Below are 25405 nucleotides of genomic sequence, written 5' to 3'. Positions count from 1 at the left end.
AAAAAAAAAAAAAAAAAAAAAAAAAAAAAAAAAAAAAAAAAAAAAAGAATAAAGGAAAGGAAGAAAGAGGAAGAGGAAGAGGGAGAGAGAACAGGGGTGTTGCTTTATTGCCCGGGCTAAAATGCAGTCTAAAAATGGGTATGCCTGTAATTATGTTTAATAATAGAGACAGGAAGAAAATAATTAACAAGCAGCCAACCAATATTTCATTTAAACCTGTAAATACGTGTGATGTAGTACTGGTAAGAGTGTATGTTTTGTGTATTTAAAGTGGAGAGTTCTATGAATGTTAATTAAGTCTCCTTGTTCCAGATCTGAGTTCAAGTCCTGGATATCGATGTTAACATTCTGTCTCATTGATCTGTAAGTCTCCCACTATTATTGTGTGGGAGTCCAAGTCTCTTTATAAGTCTTATATATCTGGGTATTTTTGTATTGGGTGCATATATATTTGGGATCTTTAGCTCTTCTTGTTACATTGATCCTTGTATGTAACATCCTTCTTTGCTTCTTTTGATCTTTGTTGCTTTGAAGTCTATTTTATCAGCAAAAATTGCAACTTCTACTTTCTGTTTATTTATTTTTGCTCTCCATTTGGTTGGTAAATTTTTCTCCATCCCTTTGTTTTGAGTCTTTGCGTATCCTTGCATGTAGGATGGATCTGGATGTAGCATACCAATGGGTCTGGGCTTTTTTTGCCTGTCTGTGTCTTTGGATTGGGGGATTTCGTTGATTTAAATTTAGAATTAATATCAATATATATGAGTTTGATGCTGTCATTTAATGTTGGCTGGCTGTTTTGCCAGTTAATTGATGCAATTTCTTGATTATGTTGATATTCTTTATTTTTTGGCATTTTTTAGAAAGGCTGATACTGGTTGTTCCTTTCTATTTGTAGTGGTTCTTTCAGAAGCTCTTGTAAAGCAGGCCTGGTGGTGATGAAATCTCTGAGTGCTTGCTTGTTCACAAAAGATTTTATTTTTCCTTTGCTTATGAAGCTTAGTTTGGCTGGATGTAAAATTCTGGGTTGAAAGTTCTTTTCTTTAAGGATGTTGAATATTGGCCCCCACTCTCTTCTGTCTTGTAGGGTTTCTGCTGAGAGATCTGCTGTGAGTCTGATGGGCTTCCCTTTATGGGTAACCTGACCTTTCTCTCTGGCTGCCCTCAGTATTTTCTCTTTCATTTCAACCCTGGTGAATCTGGCAATTATGTGCCTTGAGGTTGGTCTTCTTGAGGAATATCTTTGTGGTGTTCTCTGTATTTCCTGGAGTTGAATATTGTCCTGCCTTCTTGCTAGGTTGGGAAAGTTTTCCTGAATAATATCCTGAAGCGTATTTTCCAGTTTGGATTGATTCTCTTCGTCACATTCAGGTACACCTATCAAACGTAGGTTAGGTCTTTTCACATAGACCCATATTTCTTGGAGACTTTGCTCGTTCTTTTTTATCCTTTTTTCTCTAATCTTGTCTTTTTGTTTTATTTCATGAAGTTGGTCTTCGACCTCTAATATCTTTTCTTCTGCTTGATCAATTCGGCTGTTAAAACTTGTGCATAGTTCGCGAAGTTCTCGTGTTGTATTTTTCAGCTCCATTAATTCACTTATATTCCTCTCTAAATTATGTGTTATTTTTAACATTTCTTCAAACCTTTTTTCAAAGTTCTTAGTTTCTTTGCATTGGGTTAGAACAAGTTCTTTTAATTCCCAGAAGTTTCTTATCATCCACTTTTTAAAGTCGGCTTCTGCTAATGGAACACAGTCTTTCTCCATCAGGCCTTGTTCTGTGGCTGATGAGGAACTGTGATACCCTGTGGAGGGAGAGGTGTTCTGAGTTTGGGTATTCTCAGCCTTTTTAGGCTGTTTTCTTCCTTTCCTTATAGATTTATCCATCTGTGGTCTTTATAATTACCGTCTTTATAGTTGGGTTTCTGAATGGACGTCCAACTTGTTGATTCCCGGCGCTAGAATCTAAGCAACCCACTGTGCCGGTCAAAACAGCGGCTTTAAGATTGATGGTGCTTTTCTGACTCTGCACCAAGAACCATCGCTCCAAGGCAGCGGCAAAACCGCCTCACCAGCCTCAAGAGTCGCGCTGGAGACACACGTGGGGCTCCTCCGCTGGGAATCTCCTGGTGCATGAGCAACAAAAATTGGTCTGAAAGTGTGGCGTCCTCTCGTTCTCTGCGCTTTCAGTGGGAGCTGCAATCCCGAGCTGCTAGTGATCAGCCATCTTGGATCTCTCTCCCCCCTTTTTATTCTTGAATTCAAATTTCTATTCCATTTCCCCCACAGAATTTTAACCTAACGTAATATAGTTTATCTTTGAAAGTTTTTATTGATTCCCTTGTCATACTTTTCTGTACCAAGAAGATATTAATTGAAATTTTAAAATATTAAATATTATTTGACCATAGATCTAAGTATTAAAAATTCTTTATTAATAGTAGCATATAGAAGTATATTAAATTTTTAAAAATCATTACTAAACATAAGTAAAATTTTATTGGAAAGCTATCTCAATGAAATGAGCCTTCTTTTTAAATTAATATGTTGGTTCCTGCATCCATGAATAAATATTACTTCATTCATTCATGGTGCTAGGAAGAGACAGTGTTCAGTATCAATTTGATTCTTACTTTTCATTTTTATAGTTGTAAATGCTGAGAAGATTTACTCGCATAAATAAGTAGATAAGAATAGAAGAAATTTTATTATAACAATGTCACACAATTTTTTAATCCCTTTTTCTGAGTTATAGACCAAAATGAGATCCCATAGTTAGTGATGTGTCATCCAAAATTAATTTTATAGTCCATTATCTAAAAATTGATTTGGTAATCTTTCACTGTTGATAGAAAGAATTAGAGACCATAAAACCTCCAAGGTGTCAGAGTCCAGGTGAGTACTAACATTTGGAGTTGTTTCTTGTTTCTTTTTTCTCTCTATAGTAAAATGTGAGATGGGTGAGGAGTACACTCTGCTCTTAGAAAGTGATAAGTAAGTAATTCTTTAAAAAAGCAAGAAAGGAGAAAAGCTTGGATGCAGCTGAATTGTCATGCTTATTAATTTTATGGAAAAATGTACTTATGGAAGCTGAGGATTTACTATTTGCTTAGGTAAATAATTGATAGTTGAGGGAACTATTACCTTAAGACTTACTTGTCTCCCCTTGGAAAGTTTTCGTGCACCCCGTGGTATGCATATCCTAGTTTGAAGGTTATTGTTTTATAGATCAGCAAATTGGCCAGTTGGCTGGACCCATCTGGAGAGTTAGCATAAAGTTGATCCACAGTCTAAAGCACAACTAAGGAAGAAATGTTTCAAAAGCTTTGGATTTGGTTCCACAGCAACAGAGACAGCCAGTCTAGTCTAGAATGAGCCAATTTTTTTCTGCCAAGAAACATGAACACTTCTCATGGATGAAAAGTCATCACCTGGAAAATTTAAAAAACCATATGCTCTTTGGCAGTGCTTAGAGATGCCTGTGTTTACACCTGCATCTGGAACCACAGGCAGTTCCAGTTTACCAGGTAAACTGAAGAGACAGCTCCCTTCACAGAAGTGGTGTTATGCTTAGATCACAAAAAATAATTCCTTTATGTTGTAGATCACTTATAGCTGACTGGATTTATGCTTTTTCAATGAATGCAAGGTGGGTTGGGGTATTTCCATAAACGCTTCTGGAGAATCTCAGATGCCTCCAAATAAGAGGCTGAAGCATTTGTGATACAACTGAATTCTCCTGGCATAAGAACTTAGGTGTGAGAGGCTTTCAAATGAAAACAGTATAAAGTAATTGCCATGAGCACTTGTGACTTTCACATGTAGAAGAATCTAACTGTATGTGACTGTTGATAGGACTTATTGAGGTTGTCCAGATTGAATTGGGTAGATGTAGTTTATAAGCATGTTGCTATGATTAGGGAGTTTACTCCTATTGCCTCTGTTTCACAAAGAAGCCATAGCTCCATATAAGAATAACGGAGGTTTATAGTAAGTAAACATACAATATTAATGATAATGAAAGAATATCACAAATATAATAATGTGTGTTGTTTTGAAACCTCTTCCTAAATATTAATTACTGATTTATACCACTCACCTATATTATTAATTCAAATATTTGTGTGATAAGTAGCTGCTTAAGGAGTTTCATTTTTTAAGATTAGTTTTGCTTTGAAGTTAAGGTGTTGAAGTTAAGACTTACGGATTTTGTAGTGATGTGAGGGAAATGCTGTAGGTGTTGGTTGGAGTTTTAAGGAGCAGACAGTAAGGTGGTATGGCAGATAAACAGTTTTATAAGAGTCAGAGAAACCTGTTTCAGCTCTGCTAGAAACTAATCAGCCAAATGGCCTTATTTATTTCACTCAGTTCTTATCTATAAAATGAATATAATACCTCCTCTAACAATCTCCCAGGATTATTATGAAAATTTATGGAGCTAGAGTGTGGAAAAAGATTTTGAAAAGTTTAAATTATTATGCAAATGAAAGTTGTCATAGAACAGTAGGTTTTACAAAGACTAAATTTAACATAGGTTATTGCTCATGATAATGGGGAATTTAATAAAAAATGTTGATGGACTGATTCCGTCAGGGCGTACTTCGTTTTTCATTTCCGCTGCTGACCTTTCCCCATAGCTAGGGCCCCACCTTCTTACACAGCCTTGAAGACTCAGCTATGTGATGGTCCCCAACACCAACCCTGACCATAAAGCATGAGGTATCTAAGAATTCCTAGCTAGCCCTGCCTCATTATGAAACTCCCTGGCAAATGCTATGCAACAAATTTTTATTTTCCCTGAACAAAGGAAACCAATAAATTATGAATGATTGTTTTTCAGCTAAGGGAGCCAATATTTCTATATTCTTTTCCTGTAAGACAAACTATAAATTTGCATTGAATGAGAATAAATAATATATGTTAAGCTTTTTATTTAGATTAAAGAGAAAATTGTTTCTTGGATCCCAATGAAAGCAAAATAAAGTAGTAATGGGCTTTCACCATGGACTCACAATCTTTCTCTGAGGAAATAAATAAAAAGAAACAGGACTCATCTGAGCACACCATGATGTAGTTATAAGGTCTGGGAAACTCCCATACCATTTACTAAAAGGGCCTGTTGAGCTTAGGGACCTAAGACCATCCATTTGATTCAAGATTCCTACCTACTGTGGGTGATGTTGACTGCTGCTTGAACAAGATTTTACAAAGTGCATGAAGGGCATGTGAAATGCTTTATCTGGTGCTTGACTCTTGGCATCCTGAATATTTTTCTTACCTAGATTTAAGAAGTAGAAATTTCACTTGGCTTAGAGAGAGAAGACATCTTCATTAGCTAAACTTGATAGAGGTCTTACTGTAGGAACTGCCTAGTACCTTAGTGTAGGGTTTCTCAACCTTAGCACTGACACTTTGTGTCAGGTTGTCCTGTGCTCAGCATCATCTCTGGTCTCTACCCACTACCTGCCAATAGCACTTGCCATTCTCACCCCCTCCAAGATGTCACACCTGCAATGGTCTCCAGACATTGCCACATGCCTGCTGGGAGAAAAATTACCACTGATTGAGAACCATTGCCTTACCCTTCTATCAGCTGTGCTCTTACCATCACCCCTATCTTTTTCCTCTTCCCATCAACATATCCAAGACTGGAGTCCTGTCCCTGAATTTCTTTTCAGGGACTTATTTTCAGTCTTACCTCATGAAAATTGACAAAATTTTAGAAAGCATTTAATAGATTTTCATTAATTAATAATTAGCCTATTTATCCACCTACCAAGTATTTAGTAAGGACCTACTATGATAACCCAGACACTGGAATTATGAGGATAAAGAGACACATTATATTAGAGGTAAGGAAAAAAAGCCATATACCATCCCTGTCAATATACTACTAGGTGGAGGAATGACCATGTCTTTGTTGATAATTTTCCAACACATCCACCTTTACCAAAAACAGCTCAGAACAACTAAGAGAGACTGTGTAGCAGATGTCCCTAGGATTCCCTCTGACTAGATGTGGAACAGAGCAGAACAGAACCGAATCTCAGATCTGTCATTTTCCCAATTCCTGGAGTACAGATCTCTGCATATAGTCCCTATCCTGCATAATCCTGAGATCTAAACTCCAAGACATCCCATCTGAGCTTACAGCCACCTGTCCAGAGCACCTAGGTTTTGTATGGAAAATGAAATGTCAGCTCTCTATAATGAGAACCAGAACCTCAACATCATCATCCTCTGGCAACAGAACTGCTTCCTCTGATCACATTCCTCCTAGGTCAGCTCCAGAATGCTAGAAACTCCCAAGATTCAGGAGAAGTTCCAGTGGAAGACAGCCTACCTAGCAATGCAAATATTTGAATTGAATTGCTGGCCCTCCTATTGGAAATTCATTCCAAATGTTAACATGTCATGTCAATGCTACTGTGGTCTCCCAGAGGTTCATAAATGAGAAATTTTATCTCTTGCTTGACTGAGAGACAATCATCTAACATCTTGATAGTCTAGTCCATTCCACAGACCCCTACTGAAGCCAGGCAATTTGTCCAAATTATCCTCAGATACTTATTCAGCACTTCCTTTAAGCTCAAAGGTAGTTCAAAAATAATACAGACCCATCAGCTGTATCACCTGTGTCCCTCACACAAACGTTTCCACCAGTCTATCACAGTGAGAGAGATGGAGATTATTTTCATTCATCTTCATCTGAAAAAGTTCAAGTGAAATACAGACCCATAGCCTGCTGTTCGTGCCAGCTCAGACTCCTCTACCACTCTGTCTCTGCAGGGAGTACGGGGATCACCTTCACAATCATCCTCATCTGAAAAGTCTCCGCAGTCATTGTCACCATTACACAGAAGTCGTCTCTTTATGCATCTGCCTGCAATCAAAATCAGGAAAGACCCAATGTGTCTAATACCAAATTTTTTCTTTCTTTCTGAAGTTATCAAGTGCACTTGGAGGTGAGATATCAGAAAAATACACTTGAGGCCGGACACCGTGGCTCACGCCTGTAATCCCAGTACTTTGGGAGGCTGAGGTGGGCGGATCACGAGGTCAGGAGATTGAGACCACCCTGGCCAACATGATGAAACCCCATGTCTACAAAAAATACAAAAAAATTTAGCTGGGCATGGGTGGCACATGCCTGTAGTCCCAGCTACTTGGGAGGCTGAAACAGGAGAATCAGTTGAACCCGGGGGGCAGAGATTGCAGTGAGCCGAGATCCCGCCACAACACTATAGCCTGGGCGACAGTGTGAGACTCCATCTCAGAAAAAAAAAGAAGAAAAGAAAAATACATTTGAGTTCTTTGTTCAGAATATATAGACAGCCCTTTTTGGGGTCTTTCACACTTGGAAATCCAAGCGTCTAAAAGCATATTCTTTTTTATTCTTTTCTCTCAGGAAAAGAAACACAGAAACCCACAGTGAGCAACTGGAACACAAAGATTACCTGTATTGCATTGAAAGTCATTGCCACAGTCATCCTCAGCATCCTCACAGGGCTCTGTAGGCACACATTGTCGTCTGTCCCCCACAGCGTCGGTGCACCGCCTCCCATTATATTGTCCAAAGGCCTCAATGCTCCTTGAACGAAACTGCACAATATCAGTTGGAAAGATTAGGATCTCTAATGCCACAAAAAGGGTATGATTTAAAGGTGCATCCACACAACTATATTCCTCTAATGAGTCAATGGTTTTAAGACAGAAGCAGTGGAAGCAGTCACTCATGTTATTTAGGGTAACACTCTGCCTTCTAGGTTTGGTTATACAGATGAGTCCTCTGGACACTTATTTAGTATTCTGTACAACATTAAGTTTTCCTGGCAAGGTTAGCAACATACATTTAAATGTTTATCTCTCTTTCTGGGTTTGGAACTCAGTTTGGGGCTCCCTGCCTCAGAGTCATTTTTCTGGAGAGGCTAGCAATACAGTTTCTGTTTGGGGAGGTCAGTGGGGCAGGGAGATGAACACTTACCATTTGTTTGAGGCAGGGATCGCATTGTGACCATTCACTCCAGGGGCTCATTCTGCAGTCTATCTGTGATATAGAGTCGCCGTTTTCTATTGACTCTGGGCCATAACTAAGATAATAAAACATGCAAGTTTATAATGACCATTATGTATATCTGTTTCCAATAAGTCTTCACAAACACAGTTCACTTTGTATTTTATCCTCTCTCAAACTACACCAATTACCTTTTTATTATACCTCTCAATTCACCCTTGATTGCATGCTGTTTTGTATTTTCAACTCATCTTTGTTTAATTCTTATCTGTATTATAATTTAACTTTTAACCTAACAACAAAATAATGGCAATGAGGAAAACTAACAAAGCATCTTTCCAGGTGTTTTATATTGATTAATCTTATATTTTCAACTAGATTATAAACTCGATGAAGCTAGAAATCTGATTTATTTTTTGTGTGTGTGCCTTCCTTCCCATCCACCCTACCCCCCACCTCCAAGAGTCTGGTGAAGATAAGTTACCTCATTTTCTTGCAAATTTAAGCCAGCCAGCCCAGGCCTAGCCATTCCTGTGGCAGGCACCTCATAAATCAGGCTTCCCCTCTCTGGTATTCTGTATGCCCTAAACTGGATGCTTTGCCACTTCACACTTCAGTTCAGGACTTATTCCTGATCTTTCTGAGTTTTAACATCATATATTTTGGCACTTATGCCTCCCTTTCCACCCCCAGGCCCACTGTTCAGCAGTGCTTTTCTGGCTTTCAACTTTCCTTTCTCTGTTGGTTCACCGTTTGAGTCTCTTCTGGTTGCAATATCACTTGGGATAATTATCAAAAAAGAAAACGCAACAGAACCAGAAACCACTAAACAAGAATCCTACACATTCCCTACCTCTGCTTGCCTGGCCTGAAGTGTCAGGTCCTTTCTGTAGCTATCCTTCCTGTAGCTAAGCCTCTTAAACCACAGGAAAGGCTAGGTGAGGCCAATCTCCTCAAAGGCTCTAGATCCCAGCTCCCCTTAGAGACTGACTCAGTGAATATCTCCTTCCTTTTAAAATCTCCCTCTCTACTGTTTCCTCTCCATTTGTAGTATAAAGTGCTCAAGATTGTGACATTAAACATAAAAAGCGCATGAATGAGCAAATCACGCACCCTCCCTGACTTCACATTTTCTTCCAGCTGCTCCCATCTCCCTCTTGTCCTTCACAATGACACTTCTTAGAAGAATTGCTGGAAATACATTTATGTTTTTCTGCCATCCAAAGAACAAGTCTTATCTCTTCCTCTAAATTCTACATGCCCTTTTAGTTACTTCTAAATTCTCTGGTCTTTTTAGCCAAGTTTCTTGAGAAAGTAGTTAGCACCCTTGTCTCTTGCTTCTTACATCCCAAACACTTCTCAACCCTCCTTCCCTGTGAACACTGCTCTTGCTCAAGTCCTTGATGACTGCCATGTGCCTCACTGTTCCTTTCAGTTTTTATCTTACTGACTGTTTCATGGCATTCAATGCATTGACCATGGTTACTCTTCAGAACACTCTCTTTCCTTGGATAATAGGCTCTTCCTTTTACTTCTCTTCTCTTCTCTGCCTAGTACTCCTACTCTTCTATGCAGGCCCCTCTTCCTCTGATGGTCCTTGAAATATTGATTTTCCATCAAGTTCCTGTCCTCGGAGCTCTCTCTTTTATTTTTCTCTTTATTTTCCCAGAACTTTGGTTTTCATATTTATCCTAACCACACTGTATTAGTCTGTTCTCACATGGCTATAAAGAGCTACCTGAGACAAGGTAACTTATAAAGAAAAGAGGTTAAATTGACTCACAGTTCCACAGGCTATACAGGAGGTATGACTGAGAAGGTCTCAGAAACTTACAATCATGACGGAAGGGTGAAGGATAAGCAAGCACATCTTCACATAGTAGCAGGAGAGAGAGAGAGTGGAGGGGGAAGTGCTACATACTTTTTAACATGAGAATTCCATCATAAGAACAGCAAAAGGGAAGTCCAGCCCCCTGATTCAATAAACTTCCACCAGGCTCCTCCTTGAACACGTGGGGATTACAATTCAACATGGGAGATGAATGGAGACACAATGCCAAATCATGTCATTCTGCTCCTGGATCCTCCCAAATCTCATGTTCTTCTCACATTTCAAAATACAATGATGCCTTCCCAACAGTCCCCTAAAGTCTTAATGTATTCCAGGATTAACTCAAAAGTCCAAGTTGAAAGTTTCATCTGAGACAAGGCAAGTCCCTTCTGCATATGAGCTTGTAAAGTCAAAAACAAGTTAGTTACTTCTAAGATACAATGGGCGTACAGGCATAGGGTAAATGCTCCCTTTCCAAAATGAGAAATCAGTCATGAGATAAGGGCTACAGGCCCCATGCAAGTCTAAAACCCAGTTGGACAGTCATTAAATCTTAAAGCTTCAAAATGACCTCTTTTGACTCCATGTTTCATGTTCAGAGAATGCTGATGCAAGGAGTAGCTCTGCTCCTGTGGTGCTGCAGGTTATAGACCCTGCAGCTGCTTTCACCGGCTGACATGGAGTGTCTGCAGCTTTTCCAGGTACATGGGGCAAGTTGTTGATGGATCTACCATTCTGGGCTCTGGAGGATTGTGGCCCTCTTCTTATAGCTCTACTAGGCAGTATCCCAGTGGAGACTCTGTGCAGGGCCTCAAACCCAACAGTTTTCCTCCACATTGCCCAAGTAGAGATGCTCCATTGTAGCCCCATCCCTACAGCAAACTTCTGCCTGAACATCCAGGCATTTCCATATGGCCTCTGAAATCTAAGTGGAGGCTCCCAGTCCTCAACTCTTGCCTTCTGTGCACCTGCAGGCCCAACACCATGTGGAAGCCACCAAGGCTTGGGGTTTGTACTCTCTGAAGCAATGGCTTGAGCCGTACCTTGGCTCCTTTTAGCCATAACTGGAGTTGGAGTGGCTGTGATGCAGGGTGCCATGTCCCGAGGTTGCACAGAGCAGTAGGACCCTGGGCCTGGTCCATGAAACCATTTTTATCTCCTAGGTATCTAGGCTTGTGATGGAAGGGGCTGCTACAAAGGTCTTTGAAATGCCCTGGAGGCATTTTCACCTTTGTCTTGGCTAGTAATATTTGACTCCTTTTTATTTTTGCAAATATCTGCAGCTGACTGGAATTTCTCCCCAGAAAATGAGTTTCTCTTTTCTACCTCATTGTTAGGCTGCGAATTTCTCAAACTTTTACACTCTGCTTCCCTTTTAAATATAAGTTCTCTTTGCCTATGTAAATGAGCATAGGATTTTAGAAGCAGCCAGGACATATCTTGAACACTTTGCTGCTTAGAAATTTCTTCTACCAGATGCCCTAAATCGTCTCTCTCAAGTTCAAAGTTCCACAGATCCCTAGAAGAGGGGCACAATGCCATCAGTCTCTTTGATAAAACATAGTAAGAGGACCTCTGCTCCAGTTCCCAATAAGTTCCTCATCTCAATTTGAGACCACCTCAACCTGGACTTCATTAACAGTGACAGTGAAATCACTATCAACATTTTGGCCAAAATCATTCAAAAAGTCTCTAGGATGTCCCAAACTTTCCCTCATCTTCCTGTCTTCTTCTGAGCCCTTCAAACACTTCCAACATTTGTCTGTTACCCAGTCCCAAAGTCAATTACACATTTTCAGGTATCTTTAAAGCAATGTCTCACTCTTGTTACCAATTTTCTATATTATTCTCTTCCCTCAGGGCTATAAAGAACTACCTGAGACTGGGTAACTTATAAAGAAAAAAAGTTTAATTGACTCACAGTTCCACAGGCTGTATAGGAGGCATGGCTGGGGAGACTTCAGGAAACACAATCATGGTAGAAGAGTGAAGGAGAAGCAATCACGTATTCACATAGCAGCAGGAGACAGAGAGTAAAGAGGGAAGTACTACACATTTTTAAACAACAAGATCTCATGAAAACTTCATCACAAGAACAGCAAGGGGGAAGTCCACTCCCATTATTAAATCACCTTTGACCAGACCTGTCCTTCAACACATGGGGATTACAGTTTGACATGAGATTTGGGTAGGGACACAGAGCCAAACCATATTAGACACTCAAAGATAAGTCAGCAGCCTAGACATGTCTCCTGAATTTTAAACTTTTGAATATAACTTCCAGTTGGACATTTGCACTTGGAGGTCTTCATGGCTTATTGAACTCAATGTATTCCCAAATGAGTGCATTACTTTTTCTCCCTTCTCAAATATGCTTCTTCCTTATATTTATTGTCTTGGTAAATGATACTTTCCATTTATGCAGTCACCCTAGCCGGAGACCTGGTGAACTCCAATACTCATATATGCCATCTAATCAACTATAAAAATGTGTTGTTTACAGCCTTGTAAATGATTCTCAAACCCATCCATTCTCTTCATCTCTTTCATGTTTTCCTTGTCTACACCAACATTATATATCTCCTAGATAATTGTAAACATTATTCTCTAATTCGGTTTCCACAAAGCATCCAGAGGGGTCTTTTAAAATGCAAATTTGATCTTACCATTCAGTTACCAGAAACCTTTCAGTAGCTTCCCATCACTCTTGTGATGAAGTCTAAGTTTGTCTTAACATAATGCAATAGACAGAATAATGACTCCCAAAGATATCCATGTTCCAATCCCTGGTACCAGTGAATATGTTGCCTTACATGGCAAAAGGGGCTTTGCAAATGTGACTATGGGAGATCATCCTGTATTATTTGGTGGGCCCATTCTGATTACATGGGCTCTTTAAAGGAGAAGAGTGAGGGAGTGAGATGTGAAGACAGAAAAGGCAGGGGAAATTCAAAGCATGAAAAGGGATTCCACCTGCTGTTGCTGGATCTGAAGATGGAAGAAGAGGGCAATAAGCCAGGAAGCACAGACACCTGTAGAATCTGGGAATAGCAAGGGTATGATTCTTCTTTAGAGCCTCCAGAAAGGAATCCAGCCCTGCCAGCACCTTGATTTTAGCCCAGTGAAACCTAATTCAATTTTCTGACTTCTAGAACCATTAGATAATAAATTTGTGTTTTAAGTCACTAAGTTTGTAGTAATTTCTTACAGCTATGATAAGAAAGAAATGCACATCGCCTACAGAGCTCTACATGGCCTATCCCCTTCCTAATTCTCCAACTTTTCTCCACTTAAGCTCCAGCTACATTGAATATTAAAATTTTAGGACAAGGCACTTTCTCTCATGTCTTCAGGTTTTTAACCATACTATTCCCTATTCACTACATTTATCTCATCTTGTACATACATTATTTTTTCTGAGAACCTGCCTTAACCTTCTAGTATAATTTAGTTTTCTATGTACATATTCTTATAGCATCTTGTCCTCATATTTCATTTAATTAATTATTCACTTTTTCACTTATCTACTCATCAAATATGTATTAATTTCCTATCGTTGGCTAAGTATAGGGGTTAAAATGGTGTTCAAAACAAAACAAAGAAACAAACAAAAAACATGATCCCGAAATGGAAGTTGAAATTCTAGCTAAAAATACCAGTGAGCTTGGGGACTTTCCTGTTTTGTTCAACTTGAATAACAAATACCTGGAATATAGTAGGTACTCAGGAAGGGTTTTGTTTTGTTTTAATGAATAAGTGAATAATTAGAAGAGGAGGAGGGAAGTCCTTAGTCATAGGGTTTTGGCCAAATCTAGGCCTGTATCTCTCTAGGGTGTGATCTCCTGGGGAATCATCCACATGGTTTTTGAGCAAGGATTGCAAGGCAGGCTTCCTGGCTGGAGGTGGCATTTTTGTAAGCCTGGCCCTTGCCTACATCTTCCAGTATGTCAGGATGTGTGACAAGCTTCTATATTCTAAAATTGCAGGCTACAACTATATTACATAGGATGGCAAAACTTCTAGAAGAACCTGCTTTCTTGGAAGTCTGAGTACTAGTGCATATCTGAAACCACATGGCTAAGAAATTCTCTGCTAGAATGTTTCCATAAAACTACAGCTTTATCTGGCACTAACAGGCCTCATCAAGAGGCAATAGCACATATACCTTAATGCCCACAGGAGTGGATCTCAATACCAAGTGTATATCGTAATCCTTAGATATTAAAAATAGGAATTGTAAAACTGTGATCCTCATTCCATACTGATTAAATCAAGCTCTCTGAGGATGGGCTCTAGGCATCAATGTTTTTAAAAAGTTACCCAGGTGAGCCAGGCACGGTGGCTCATGCCTGTAATACCAGCACTTTGGGAGGCCAAGACAGGGGGATCACAAGGTTAGGAGTTCAAGACCAGCCCGGCCAACATGGTGAAACCCATCTGTCCTAAAAATACAAAAATTAGCCTGGCATGGTGGCATATGCCTGTAATCCCAGCTACTCGGGAGGCTGAGACAGAAGAAGTGCTTGAACCCAGGAGGTGGAGGTTGCAGTGAGTTGAGAAAAAAGTTACCCAGGTGATTCTCATGTTCAAACAACGTTGAGAAACACTGCATGGCAACATCTGGTGGAAATCCATGATATCTGAAGGGTGGACCTTAAGTAGGTGTAGGAGTACTCATTATGTCATTACCCAAGGTTGAAGCCACCATGTACCTAAAATCGTCACTGAGCTGGTGTCCTTTCTGAGTTTCTACTATGTTCCCGGTATTTGATATTCAAGCTGGACAAAACGGAAATGTCCCCAAGCTCACTGGTATTTTTAGCTAAAATGTAAACTCTAGCTAGTTCATTTGGAGATCATGGTTTTTGTTTTGTTTTGTTGTTTTGAACACCATTGTAACCCCATGCTTAGCCAATAATAGGAAATTAACAAATATTTCATGAATGAATAGATGAGGAAAGTGAATAATTAATTAAGTGAAATGTGAGAACAAGGCGCTCTAAGAATATGTACATAGAAAACTAAATTACACTAGGAGGTAAAGGAAATTCCTTAACCTAAAGAACATCACTGGTTTCAGGAATTGCTCTAGACCCTGTTTACTAACATTTCTATGATCTTTTTAATGTCTGATTTCTCCAGTATTAGTGCTGTTGCCTTGAACTGGATTATCTGTTTCCGTCTATCATTTTTGTGTTTGTCATTTACTTTACATAACATTTTGTTTCAACATTTCCCCAAGACAGATTACTTCCTTTGTTCAGGAAACCTCATCTTTCTCACCTGCCACTCAGACAAGCCTCAGTGAATGCTGGTTCAGAAGATACTATACAGACTGGAGAATCATGCATGGAAGGTAAAACTCACTGCAAATATTCCAGAGTGAGTTACAGTCCATTCCTGGATAAATGTAGAACCCAGCTGGGGCTGTTAATCTTCCCTACGCAGAAGTGACTAGACCCTGCTCCAATGATACTGGCATTACCTCTAGACGATTCTCTAACATTGTTTGCAACAACAATAGGCCCACATTGACTATATGCACACTTACTTCCTTCTTAGCTTCTAACCCAAGGGCTTCTTTTTTTTTTTTTTTTTTTAAGGTATGACTCACACTTTGGATTCAGTACAAAGCACCAGATCTTTGCCTTTGATCTTTTATTGCCCTCCTGGACTGTGATTTGAATTCATTTCCTGAATGATTCAACCTATCTCCATAGGAAGGTTCTTACCTATCACTGTCTTGCCCTGGGAGTAGGACTTATGTCCTCTGAATGTTAAGCTCAGTATATGAGTTTTCTAGGGCCACCATAACCAAGTACCATAGACTGGGTCCCTTAAATAACAGAAATGTATTTTCTTGCAATTCCAGAGGCTAGAAGTTTGAAATCAAGATATGGTTGTTTTGGCTCCTTCTGAGGTCCCACTCCTTAGCTTGTAGATGGCCATCTTCTCCCTGTGTCTTGACATGGCCTTCCCTGGTGTCTGTGTTCCAATTTCCTCTTCTTATAAGGACATTAGTCATATTGGATTAAGGCCCACCTAATGACTTTATTTTAACTTAATTACCTTTTTAAAGGCCTTAACTGAAAATACAGTCACATTAGCAGGTTAGAACGTCAACATATGAAATGGTGGTGGTGGTGGTGGGGGTGTGGGCAGATACAATTCATTCAGCCCGTAATACTCACAAATGATTTGAATTAAGTAAAAACTTATATTTGTCTATTCGTTTTACTAGACAACTTTCAAAGTTCATTTTCTCATTAAACCTTTACTCCCGTTTTTTTTTTTTGGTAAAGTTGGTAAGCATTACTAGCTATGTTTTATAGATGGGAAACTAGAAGTGGAGAATTATACTACTTATCCAAAGTTGAACAGTTAGTAGGAAACTGGGTATAGAATCGACAACTCTTCACTCTTAGTTCAATGCAGTGTTTCCCTGTCTCCTGTGCTGGCCTTCCCCCCCAACCCAAACCCTCTTTGAAATAAGCCGAGCGGTCAGAGCATATTTGATAATTTCTGCATCTAATAGCCTCATGATTTTTAGACATCTTGAAACACAGCAAGTTAACAAGAATGCAAGTATTTTTAAACACATAGAAGGCCCAGGCAATGCATGTCAGTTGGACAACCTGACTCTTGCGTAAATCTATTTTAAGCTTATACCTAAATGATGTCAAATTAGGCAAAAATAAATTGAAAATTGTTTTAACACCTGGTTGTTTTGCCTTCACTATACCAGGTACCTGGCTCGCCGGAAGCACAGTAAAAGCAGAACTCATGGGAATTATTAGGAGGGAATAAAAGTCATGCAAAAAGAATATATTATTGAAAGAATATGCCACATAAATATTAAGAAAGAAGATCAGTGACCTTGAATAGCTTCTTGTGTCTTTCATCCTCTGAGCCCAGCACCCCATCCTCAGCCCACTTAACGTGCTCAGCAGATCATCTTTTGTAGTTCAAGGACTGCATGTGTACAGCACTTCCCACCTGCCTATCACCCTGCTGTGCTAAGTTAGGCTGAGTGGAGAAGTATTTGTAAAACACTTTCTGGATTCTTAGATGAAATGTTTATCAAAGAAAATATATCTGCAAGTGTTTCAATCTCAGCTTGAAAGTCACTTCCTAGATCAAAGTGATGTACATCAACATGGCAGGAGACCTACTTCTGGGCCAGAAATGCATTAAATGAAGGGTCATTGATGTACGTGTGGTCCTGTTATCCTGCGATGAAGAAAACTTTCCAGTTTTAGAAAAAGAAAGCCTCAGTAGAAGCTCGCATTCCAGGACACTTTGTAGGATGCCCAGTCAGGAAAGCACTTACTTTATGAAGGAATTTTTTTGTCAATAAATACGACAATGTGACTCTTTTGAGTCACCACTCAAAAAATGTAAGCTAATTAGGACTACATTTTTAACCAATGGATCTGACACAGTTTCTTTAGTTCATGTAACCATCAAGATGAAAAGCTAATATAATAGCAGTGTACAACACTAAGTTTTTAAGAACCTTTCCTGATTTCTCAAGTCTTGTTTAAGAGCTTCTCTCATGTATTTTAAATGGGCCAATGGTCAACAACCTTTACTGAAGACTTGGTACATGTCAGAAATTGTTCTAGTGGCTAAGGCTACAAGAAAGACAATGTCCTTGCCCTCATGGGGCCTATACTCTAGTGGGTAAGATATAATAAGCAAGTATGCTAGGAAATACAACATGAAATATTACTTAAGACATGCAAGTTATGAAGGAAAATAAAGCGGTTTGGGTAAGAGGATAGAGAGTGCCCCAGGACTGGAGTTGGGAGAGAGGGTAGTGAAAGAATCCTCTGACAGGTGGTGTGGTGCTTTAAAAATATGTCCAGAAATTCTTTGACACTCTTCCTGTCAAAAGTAGGGTTTACGTATGCTTCTCTTAAAGTTGGCTGGGTCTTTGTGATAGCCTTGATGAGTAGAAGGCAGAGGAAGTAACACTGTATGACTTTTAAGGCTGAGTTACAAAAGGCCGTGCAAATTCTGCTGGTTTATCTAAAGACATTTGCTCTGAAAGCCTTCCACCACTACGCATGAAGCCACCTGCCAGCATGAGGGGAAAAGGGGAGGGAGGGAGGGAGGGAGAGGGAGAGGGAGAGAGAGAGAAAGAGAGAGAGAGAGAGAGATTTCTAAGGACACTCAATTGTTCGGCTCCCCAGCTGACTGAGTCTTCCCAGCCCAGGTGACAGACATATGAGTGCATAAGCCATCAAGATGACCCAGCCCCAGCCACCGACTGACTACAACTATGTGGGAGATCCATGAGAACTGCTCAGTTGAGCCCAGGCAACCCCTGGATTTATAAGCAAAATAAATAATTGCTATTCTTGTAAAATACTATTTTGGAATGAGTTGTTATACTGCAAAAAAAAATGAACAGAGTTGAAGGTGATAGTCGATTAGGGGCCTGAATGAATTCTGAGGGGAAGCTCTGTGAGGGTCTGGTTAAAGTTTTCCAAGCTAAGGGAAAAATAAGTGCAAAGGCCCTGATGTGGCACATTGGAGGCACCGCAAGCGTGGTGTTAGAGCAGAATGAGCAAGAAAGAGAGTGCAAATGCCCCTGGGGAACTGGGAAGGGTGCAGCTCTACCTTGCAGGCCACAGACAGGCATTTGGATTTGATTCTGAGCTTGCTGGGAATACTTAGAGGAGTTGGAAAGCAGGAGTAACACTCAGATTTGTGTTTTTTAATGATTTCTGTGGTTGCTGGGTAGAGAATTGACTACTAGGGAGTGGACAAAAATCAAGGCAGGCAGGAAATAATAGTGATTTGGGCTGGAGTGGTTCCCATGGAGATAGTGAAAAGCAAACAGGTTTGGGATATGTTTAAAGATAGTGCCAACAGGACTCACTGTTAAGTTGCAAGTGGGAATGACACACGTAGAGGTGTCAGGTATGACTCCCAGGTTTTAATCTGAGTAACTTGGTGAATGGTGGTGTAGGGTGCGTAGGGACGAGCAGAGAAATCAATTGGCATGCTCCAGACATGTTTGGGATGCCTATTCGATTTTCAAGAAGAGATGTTGACTAAACAATTGGTCACTGGGCTCAGGGAAGCAATTGCACTGGAGATACAGATGTGGGTTGTCAGAGCCTAAGTGGTATTTCACCATAGGTATAGACGTGGGGAAGTCAGCATATAAGTGGTATTACACCACAGATATAGAGGTGATGTTGTCAGAATATCAACAAGAGGGTATTTCATACCATGAGACTGAATGCAAGGGAGTGGGTCTAGAGTAATGTGGAGAAATGTGCCAACAGTTTTTTTAAGTTATAACATGTTTGTATGCCATCGAGAATGATTCCGTAAAAGGGAGGTATTGACGCTGCAGGAGAAAAGTGGCAGAATTATAGGAGCAAAGTCCCCGTTTAGGCTAGAGCAGAGGAAGCCAGTATGCAAGTGGGCTGGCAAAGCTTCACAACAGCATCACAGACCTCACTTGGCTCAGGTGCAATAGGGGAACTTGATTGAGTTCCAATTGTCATTTCTTTGTTAGCATTCCTTACTAGATTGTAAGCCCAGGGTGGGCAGGGACCCTCTGTAATGTGTTTAACATTATACTGCAGTTCCTGACACAACGTCTGGCTCATTCTGCAAACTTGATAACTGTTTGCTGTATTAAATGGATGAATAGACAAATTACTATTCTGGGCCAAATGTAGTTCATAAATATCTGTTAACTTGCACTGAATATAAAAATGAAAAACTTAGGTGAATATAACCAAAGTAGGAGGAAAAAGTGATATTTTAAATATCTTGAGTTTGTTAGATATCCAAAACTTTTCTATTAATGAATGTTTGGATATTTTTCCAGATTGTTGAGCTATATTGAATTAAAGTAAGCTACATAATAATTGCTAACATTTGTGAGTGCTTACATGTGTCAGGAATTCTTCCCTAAAGCCTTTCTATTTATCATCGTACTTAATTCTTACATCAGCCCTTAAATATCTACTGCTATTATTATTACACTTTAAAGATGAGGACCTGAGCCACAGAGATGTTAAGGAATTGCCCTCAGATTGGACAGCAGCTACTTGGTGGCAGAGTTGGGTTTGAAACCCAGTCAACTTCTTTCAGAGCCCAGGTAACTAGTCACTTTCAGGCCTTCTAACCCCTAGTCTAGTACTCCTTAGCTATTTGAAACGTGAAGAATAAATTAAATATGAAAATAACTCCAGTAAAACATACCATGGTAAAGTCAGGATGAAGGACAAACTGAGAAAAATATTTGTAATTCATATCAGAGACAAAGGCTAATTTATGAAGTGATCATAGAAATATGTAAGAGAAAGACAAGAGACTCAATAGAACAATGGACAAAGGAAATGAATAGTTCACAAAGGAAAACATACATATGGCCTTTAAATGTATGAAAAAATGCGCAACCTGATTCAATAAGAGAAAGGCAAATTAAACCAGGCCAAAATACCTTTTTTTTTTTTAAAAAAAAAAACCTATGAGATTGAGAGGTATCAAAAGATTGGCCTGTAGTTCCTTTCGCAAGGCTGAGAGAAACAAGTACTCTCATATCCTGGTGGTAAATGTGCAAAGTAATACAAATAGGGCAATTTTAGCAATGTCACAAAGTAATTTCTTTTGGCTCAGATCACTTCTGGGAATTAATCCTCAGATACTCCTATCCACTTACAAAATAATATATAAACAAAGATATTAATTGCAACACTATATCTAGTGCAAACAATTAGAAACACCCAATGTTCATTAATAAGAGGCAAGTTATCTCAGCTGTTTATCCACACAGTTAAAAATTAATCAGCTATGAGAATGAGGAAGCTCCCTCATACTGACTCAGAAAGTTACCCAGGATATGCCATAAAGTTAAAAAAACAGAGAGAGAGAAAGTACAAGACGGTGTATATAATCTGATATCATTTGTAAAAGACCAGGAGATAATAAGAGTACATGGGAGTCTATGCTTGAATCTACAAAACAACCACTGGAAGGATACTCAGAAGCTCATATATGTGACAACCTCTAGAGGCAGGATGAGGTGGGAGTGGAGAAGAGTTTTAAAACATTTTGTATATATATTTTACATATAACACAAATCTCATGGAAAGTCATGAGTGGAGAAAGAAAGATAATCAATGTATACCTTGTTTTATTTTTTGACCTTTGAACCCTGGGCATGTTTTGTTATTTATGAGTTAGAGAGAAAAAATAATGGTAGCTACACTCACAGAGCACTTCTGGTTTGCCGGGCACTGTGCTAAGCATGTTTTGTCATCTCAGGTATTCCTCACAGCAGGACACACTATTTTTCCCATTTAGCAGGTGAAGGACAGGTTTAGAGAAGTTAAGGAATTTACTTAAGGTGCAGAGCTAGTAATTTGTGGAGCCTGGGATCAAACCCAGGCCCCCGGCTACAGAAGCAGTGCTCTGAGCTGTTAGTCTACTCTCGTGGTGAATGTTAACATTTATGTACTACCTTGAAAATTGTAGGAGATGATGCCCCCCTCATGGCCAGTTCTCAAAGAAAGAAAGAAAGAAAGAGAAAGAAAGAGAAGAAAGAAAGAAAGAAAGAAAAAGAAAAACAATAGTTAGAAATCCCTGACAGTTCTCCAATAATAATAGCTCACTGTAGCTGTGGTGTAAGATGTCTTCAGCCATGTGAGAGCCCTGAGGGCTAACTGTAATTCCAACCCTTTCTTCCTAAACAAGAAAGATATCAAAGTGAAAGCACAGCAATATTATTATTATTTTAAATCCCTGACATTTATTAAGTTCTTACCATACACCAGGCACAGATGTCATAAGTACATTGCATGTATATCTATTTAATGTTCACCACAAAAGCATTATTAAATAGACACTATCATTACCACTGTGTTGGGTTGAATTGTGCCTGCCCACCATGCCTAAAAGGCATGTTGAAGTCCTAAGCCCCCAGACAATTATTTGGTCCTAAATATCAAGTAAGACTAGGACCTTATTTGAAAATAGGGCCTTTACAGAGGTAATCAAGTTAAAATGACATAGTTAGGGTGGGCCCTCATCCAAAATGACTGGTGTCCTTATAGAAAGGGGGGGGTTATAAAGACATACACAAAGGGAAGATGATGTGTTGATGGCCAGGTAATGACAGAGACGATTTAAAACAACAGACCTGCAAGCCAAGAAATACATAGGAGAGTGCTGGCCACCACCAGAAACTGGGAGAGACACTTCTCACAGTGCCAGGGGTAGCGTTGCCCTGCCAACACCTTGGTTTCAGACTTCTAGCCTCCAGAGCTGTGAGACAATACATTTCTTTTGTTTGAAGCCATCCAGCTTGTGGTGCTTTGTCACGGCAGTCCCAAGACATAAATACAACCACAACTTATAGACAAGGGAACTGGTACAGAGAGGCCAAGCAACCCACCCAGATTGACGCTGTTGGTAAGTAATGGCGCCTTGACCTAACACTGGGAAGTCTAGCTTCAGAGGAATGCTTTATTCTGATTAAATTGATATCTTTAAAAGTTATTTTGCAAATTTCAGTTAGCTACTATTCAAACAAATCATTTCACTTCATGACTGAGGTCTCTGAACACTCTGCCCTCAACCCCATCAAAGGTCAAAGCACAGAGTGTTTAGGGCAGGGCAACCCTGGCAAACTCAAAAGGGCATAGCGATGGGAGCCACAAAGCCAGACCAAACTCAGCCGTGCAGCTGCTGGAGCTGGGGGGCCAGCCAACGGGGCTTTCCGGTCCTCCCTGAAACAGCTGAGTGTGGCCAGGACCCAGGGGGTATGCACTTCAAAGCAATTGAAGTCTTCCCCACAGCCTCTCATTTTTGATCAGCAGGAGCACAACCTAGGAATGTGGGTTGTTTGAATTATTTTTTTTAACTTAAGAAAGGGTCAGGTGAAGTTCAAGAGGGCTAAAGCAACTTGCAGGAACCGCCTTTCCAAATCCCTTTTGTGCCCAGATGCCCACTAAACAAAAGTATTTCCTGAATGGTGCAATGCTTTACAGATAATATGGAAAGAGGAAGGGATGAAGGAAAGGCCTGGTTGAGCACTGGATCCAGAGTCAGTGTTCATCTGTGTAGTGCCTCTGGGTGACCCCTCCTGAAAGATGCAGCCCTGTAAACAAACCACTTGGTGAGTGGAGCCCAGGCTGAATGGTGGCCTCCAACTACAGCCAAAAAGCAGGCAAAGATGCGCTGGAGATGGACATCAAACTTCAAAACAGCATTTGGGCAAACCAAGAGTCAAATGACCGATGGGGAATTGGAAGCAGGTTATGGTTATGTCTGAGCAGAGGAACAAGGTTTGAGCAGACATTTTTCCCCCCAGCCATACTGTAGAAATGAGGAATATTTCAATAATTTCTGCAGAATGGATCATCCTGTATTAAATTATACAGGTTGATGTCAACTCCCATGACTCCAGGACGGAAGGAAGGATGCCTCACGGGACCCTAACCTCTACCATTTCTAAGTACAGTGTAGGTGTTCAATAAACACTTATTATCTGGGCAATTTGTTTCTTACAGGACTTGCCATGAGCTCTGCAATCCCGAATACGAGCAGAGAAAAAGTGTCTTTGGTGGAAGCATGAGTGACAGGCCTGCCTCACTGCAATTCTGGAATGGAAGAAATATGCCCTAAATCCCAAATGGTCCTAAACAAAATGCATGCCTCTAGACACAACTTGGGATGTCAAAGAAACAAAATTGTTCACCTTTGGCTAATGTAGAGGCAAAAGGGTGATGTATCCAAATATTAAAGGTGTGAGACATTGAGGCAGAGTAAGGGAAAGATTAATTTCCTTTATTTTAAACTTCTCAGACATCAGGCACTAATAAACCCAGGTTTATCATACACTGGTGAAAACAAGCTTTATTTTATAATTCCAAATATTTAAAAAATACCTCAACCTTAACACTTGAATGCCTTGTTTAAAATAAATCCCCAGAAACAGCAGCAGATTTCCACAGAAACCTCACTAAGATGCACCCTATGTATTTTCCTGTCTCTTTTCAAGGTTTAAATGCTAGGGCTCTATATATAGCAATGTGGATTAACATTGTTATGTACTTTGCTGCTAAGAAGACCTTGAAATGCTAATCCTACAGGAAACTCCCAGAGACAAGCAGAAAAGTAGCTGACTCACCTGGGAGTGAAGTTTGCTGTGAGGATGCTGATTTTTAAAATGCAGATTGCAACTGCAAAGCTCCGGCTGGCTGACATGCTGCTCTTGCTGGGTGGCTGCAAGTGGGGTGGCAGGGCAGGTGGGGTAAGGCATTTATTTGCAAAGGGCCAGAGGACAGGGAACAAGTATTGTTTGTTTGCACTCAGGGTTTTTATCAATTTGGGTGGCCTGGGTGCTGAAGTCCAACCAAAAGAGTCGTTTTGTAATTCTCGGCCTCTTGTTTTCTCATATTGACAAATAGATGTGGGACAATGAGCCTGTGAATGCTAAAGTCCTAAGTCCCTCAACAGCAGTGCTGTGTTAAAACAGAAACAAAGGCCAGGTGCAGTGGCTCATGCTTGTAATCCCAGCACTTTGGGGGGCTGAGGTGGGCGGATCACCTGATGTCAGGAGTTCGAGACCAGCCTGGTCAACATGGTGAAACCCCATCTTTACTAAAAAACATTAGCCGGCATGATTGCAGGTGCCTGTGATCCCAGCTACTTTGGAGGCAGAGGCAGGAGAATCGCTTGAACCTGGGAAACAGAGGTTGCAGTGAGCCAAGTTTGGGCCACTGCACTCTAGCCTGGGCAGCAAGATCAAAACTCCGTTTCAAAAAAAAAAAAAAAAAAAACAGAAACAAAAATAAAGAACCCCCAGCAGTTCTCATTTTGCAAGACTTGAGGGGTTGGGTGGAAGATGAAGGAGTATGCAATTTTGGGAAAAAAAGCCTGCGGATGCTTCTCATGGTGGCATAAATTTCAAGTTAGTAAAGAACTGCAATTAATGGAAAGGATGGCACAGACAAAGATGCTTCATTTTTCTTTTTGAATCTGCAAATGGGCTATGTGGGTTATTCCCATGCGAGCACGTATCAAATGCATTTACAAACCTGGCTTTCCTTATAGGCAGCGTAGAACATTGTGGAGAATGAGATGTAAACTCCCGAAGGCATTAAGGGCATCCTCCAGAAGGATGTGGTCTCCTTTTATCTCAGTACCACACATGTCAGCAAGATAGAATCTGAGACAGAAAAACTTGTTCCTACCCATGAAAAAGAATTTCCCCCTCACATTTCATGCTTCCCAGCACTTGTGGGAAGAGCAGTGCATTTTTGGGAACGCCAGAAAATGTCGACATCACAACTGGTCTTAAAGCACTGACTGCAAAATAGAATAACCTGGGGACTGCAGAGAACAGTAGTGATGCCTGTCCACTGTCCACTCAGCTCTAAGTTAATTGACTTGTGGTGAGACCCTGCATCTATGCTTTTAAAAGCTTTGCAGTTCGTTCTGATGTGTAGCCAGGGTTGAGACTGAGAATGGCCACCTTGAGAAGAAGTCAGATATCAGTGGATATAGTTCTTAAAGGGACCTCATA

General features: G+C 40.1%; 1 protein-coding gene across 1 annotated transcript in view; it reads right to left on the bottom strand.

Annotated features, from left to right (window-relative positions):
* C9 (complement C9) overlaps positions 1 to 24175 on the bottom strand; it is an 81965-nt gene extending 57790 nt beyond the window's left edge. The window contains exons 1-4 of the mRNA XM_032278889.1: positions 24008 to 24175; positions 7986 to 8091; positions 7459 to 7603; positions 6737 to 6884 (exon numbers count right to left, since the gene is read on the bottom strand). Of these exons, the coding sequence (XP_032134780.1) occupies positions 6737 to 6884; positions 7459 to 7603; positions 7986 to 8091; positions 24008 to 24084 (476 nt within the window). The 5' untranslated portion in view covers positions 24085 to 24175. The remainder of the gene's footprint in view (positions 1 to 6736; positions 6885 to 7458; positions 7604 to 7985; positions 8092 to 24007) is intronic.
* Between the last annotated feature and the right edge of the window lie 1230 nt (positions 24176 to 25405).

This window comes from Sapajus apella, unplaced genomic scaffold (assembly GCF_009761245.1).
Source record: "Sapajus apella isolate SASKATOON/1434 unplaced genomic scaffold, GSC_monkey_1.0 scaffold11, whole genome shotgun sequence".
NCBI classification, from domain to species: domain Eukaryota; kingdom Metazoa; phylum Chordata; class Mammalia; order Primates; family Cebidae; genus Sapajus; species Sapajus apella.
The sequence above is the reverse complement of the archived record's forward strand: the minus strand, read 5'-3'. Positions and strand labels throughout refer to the sequence as shown.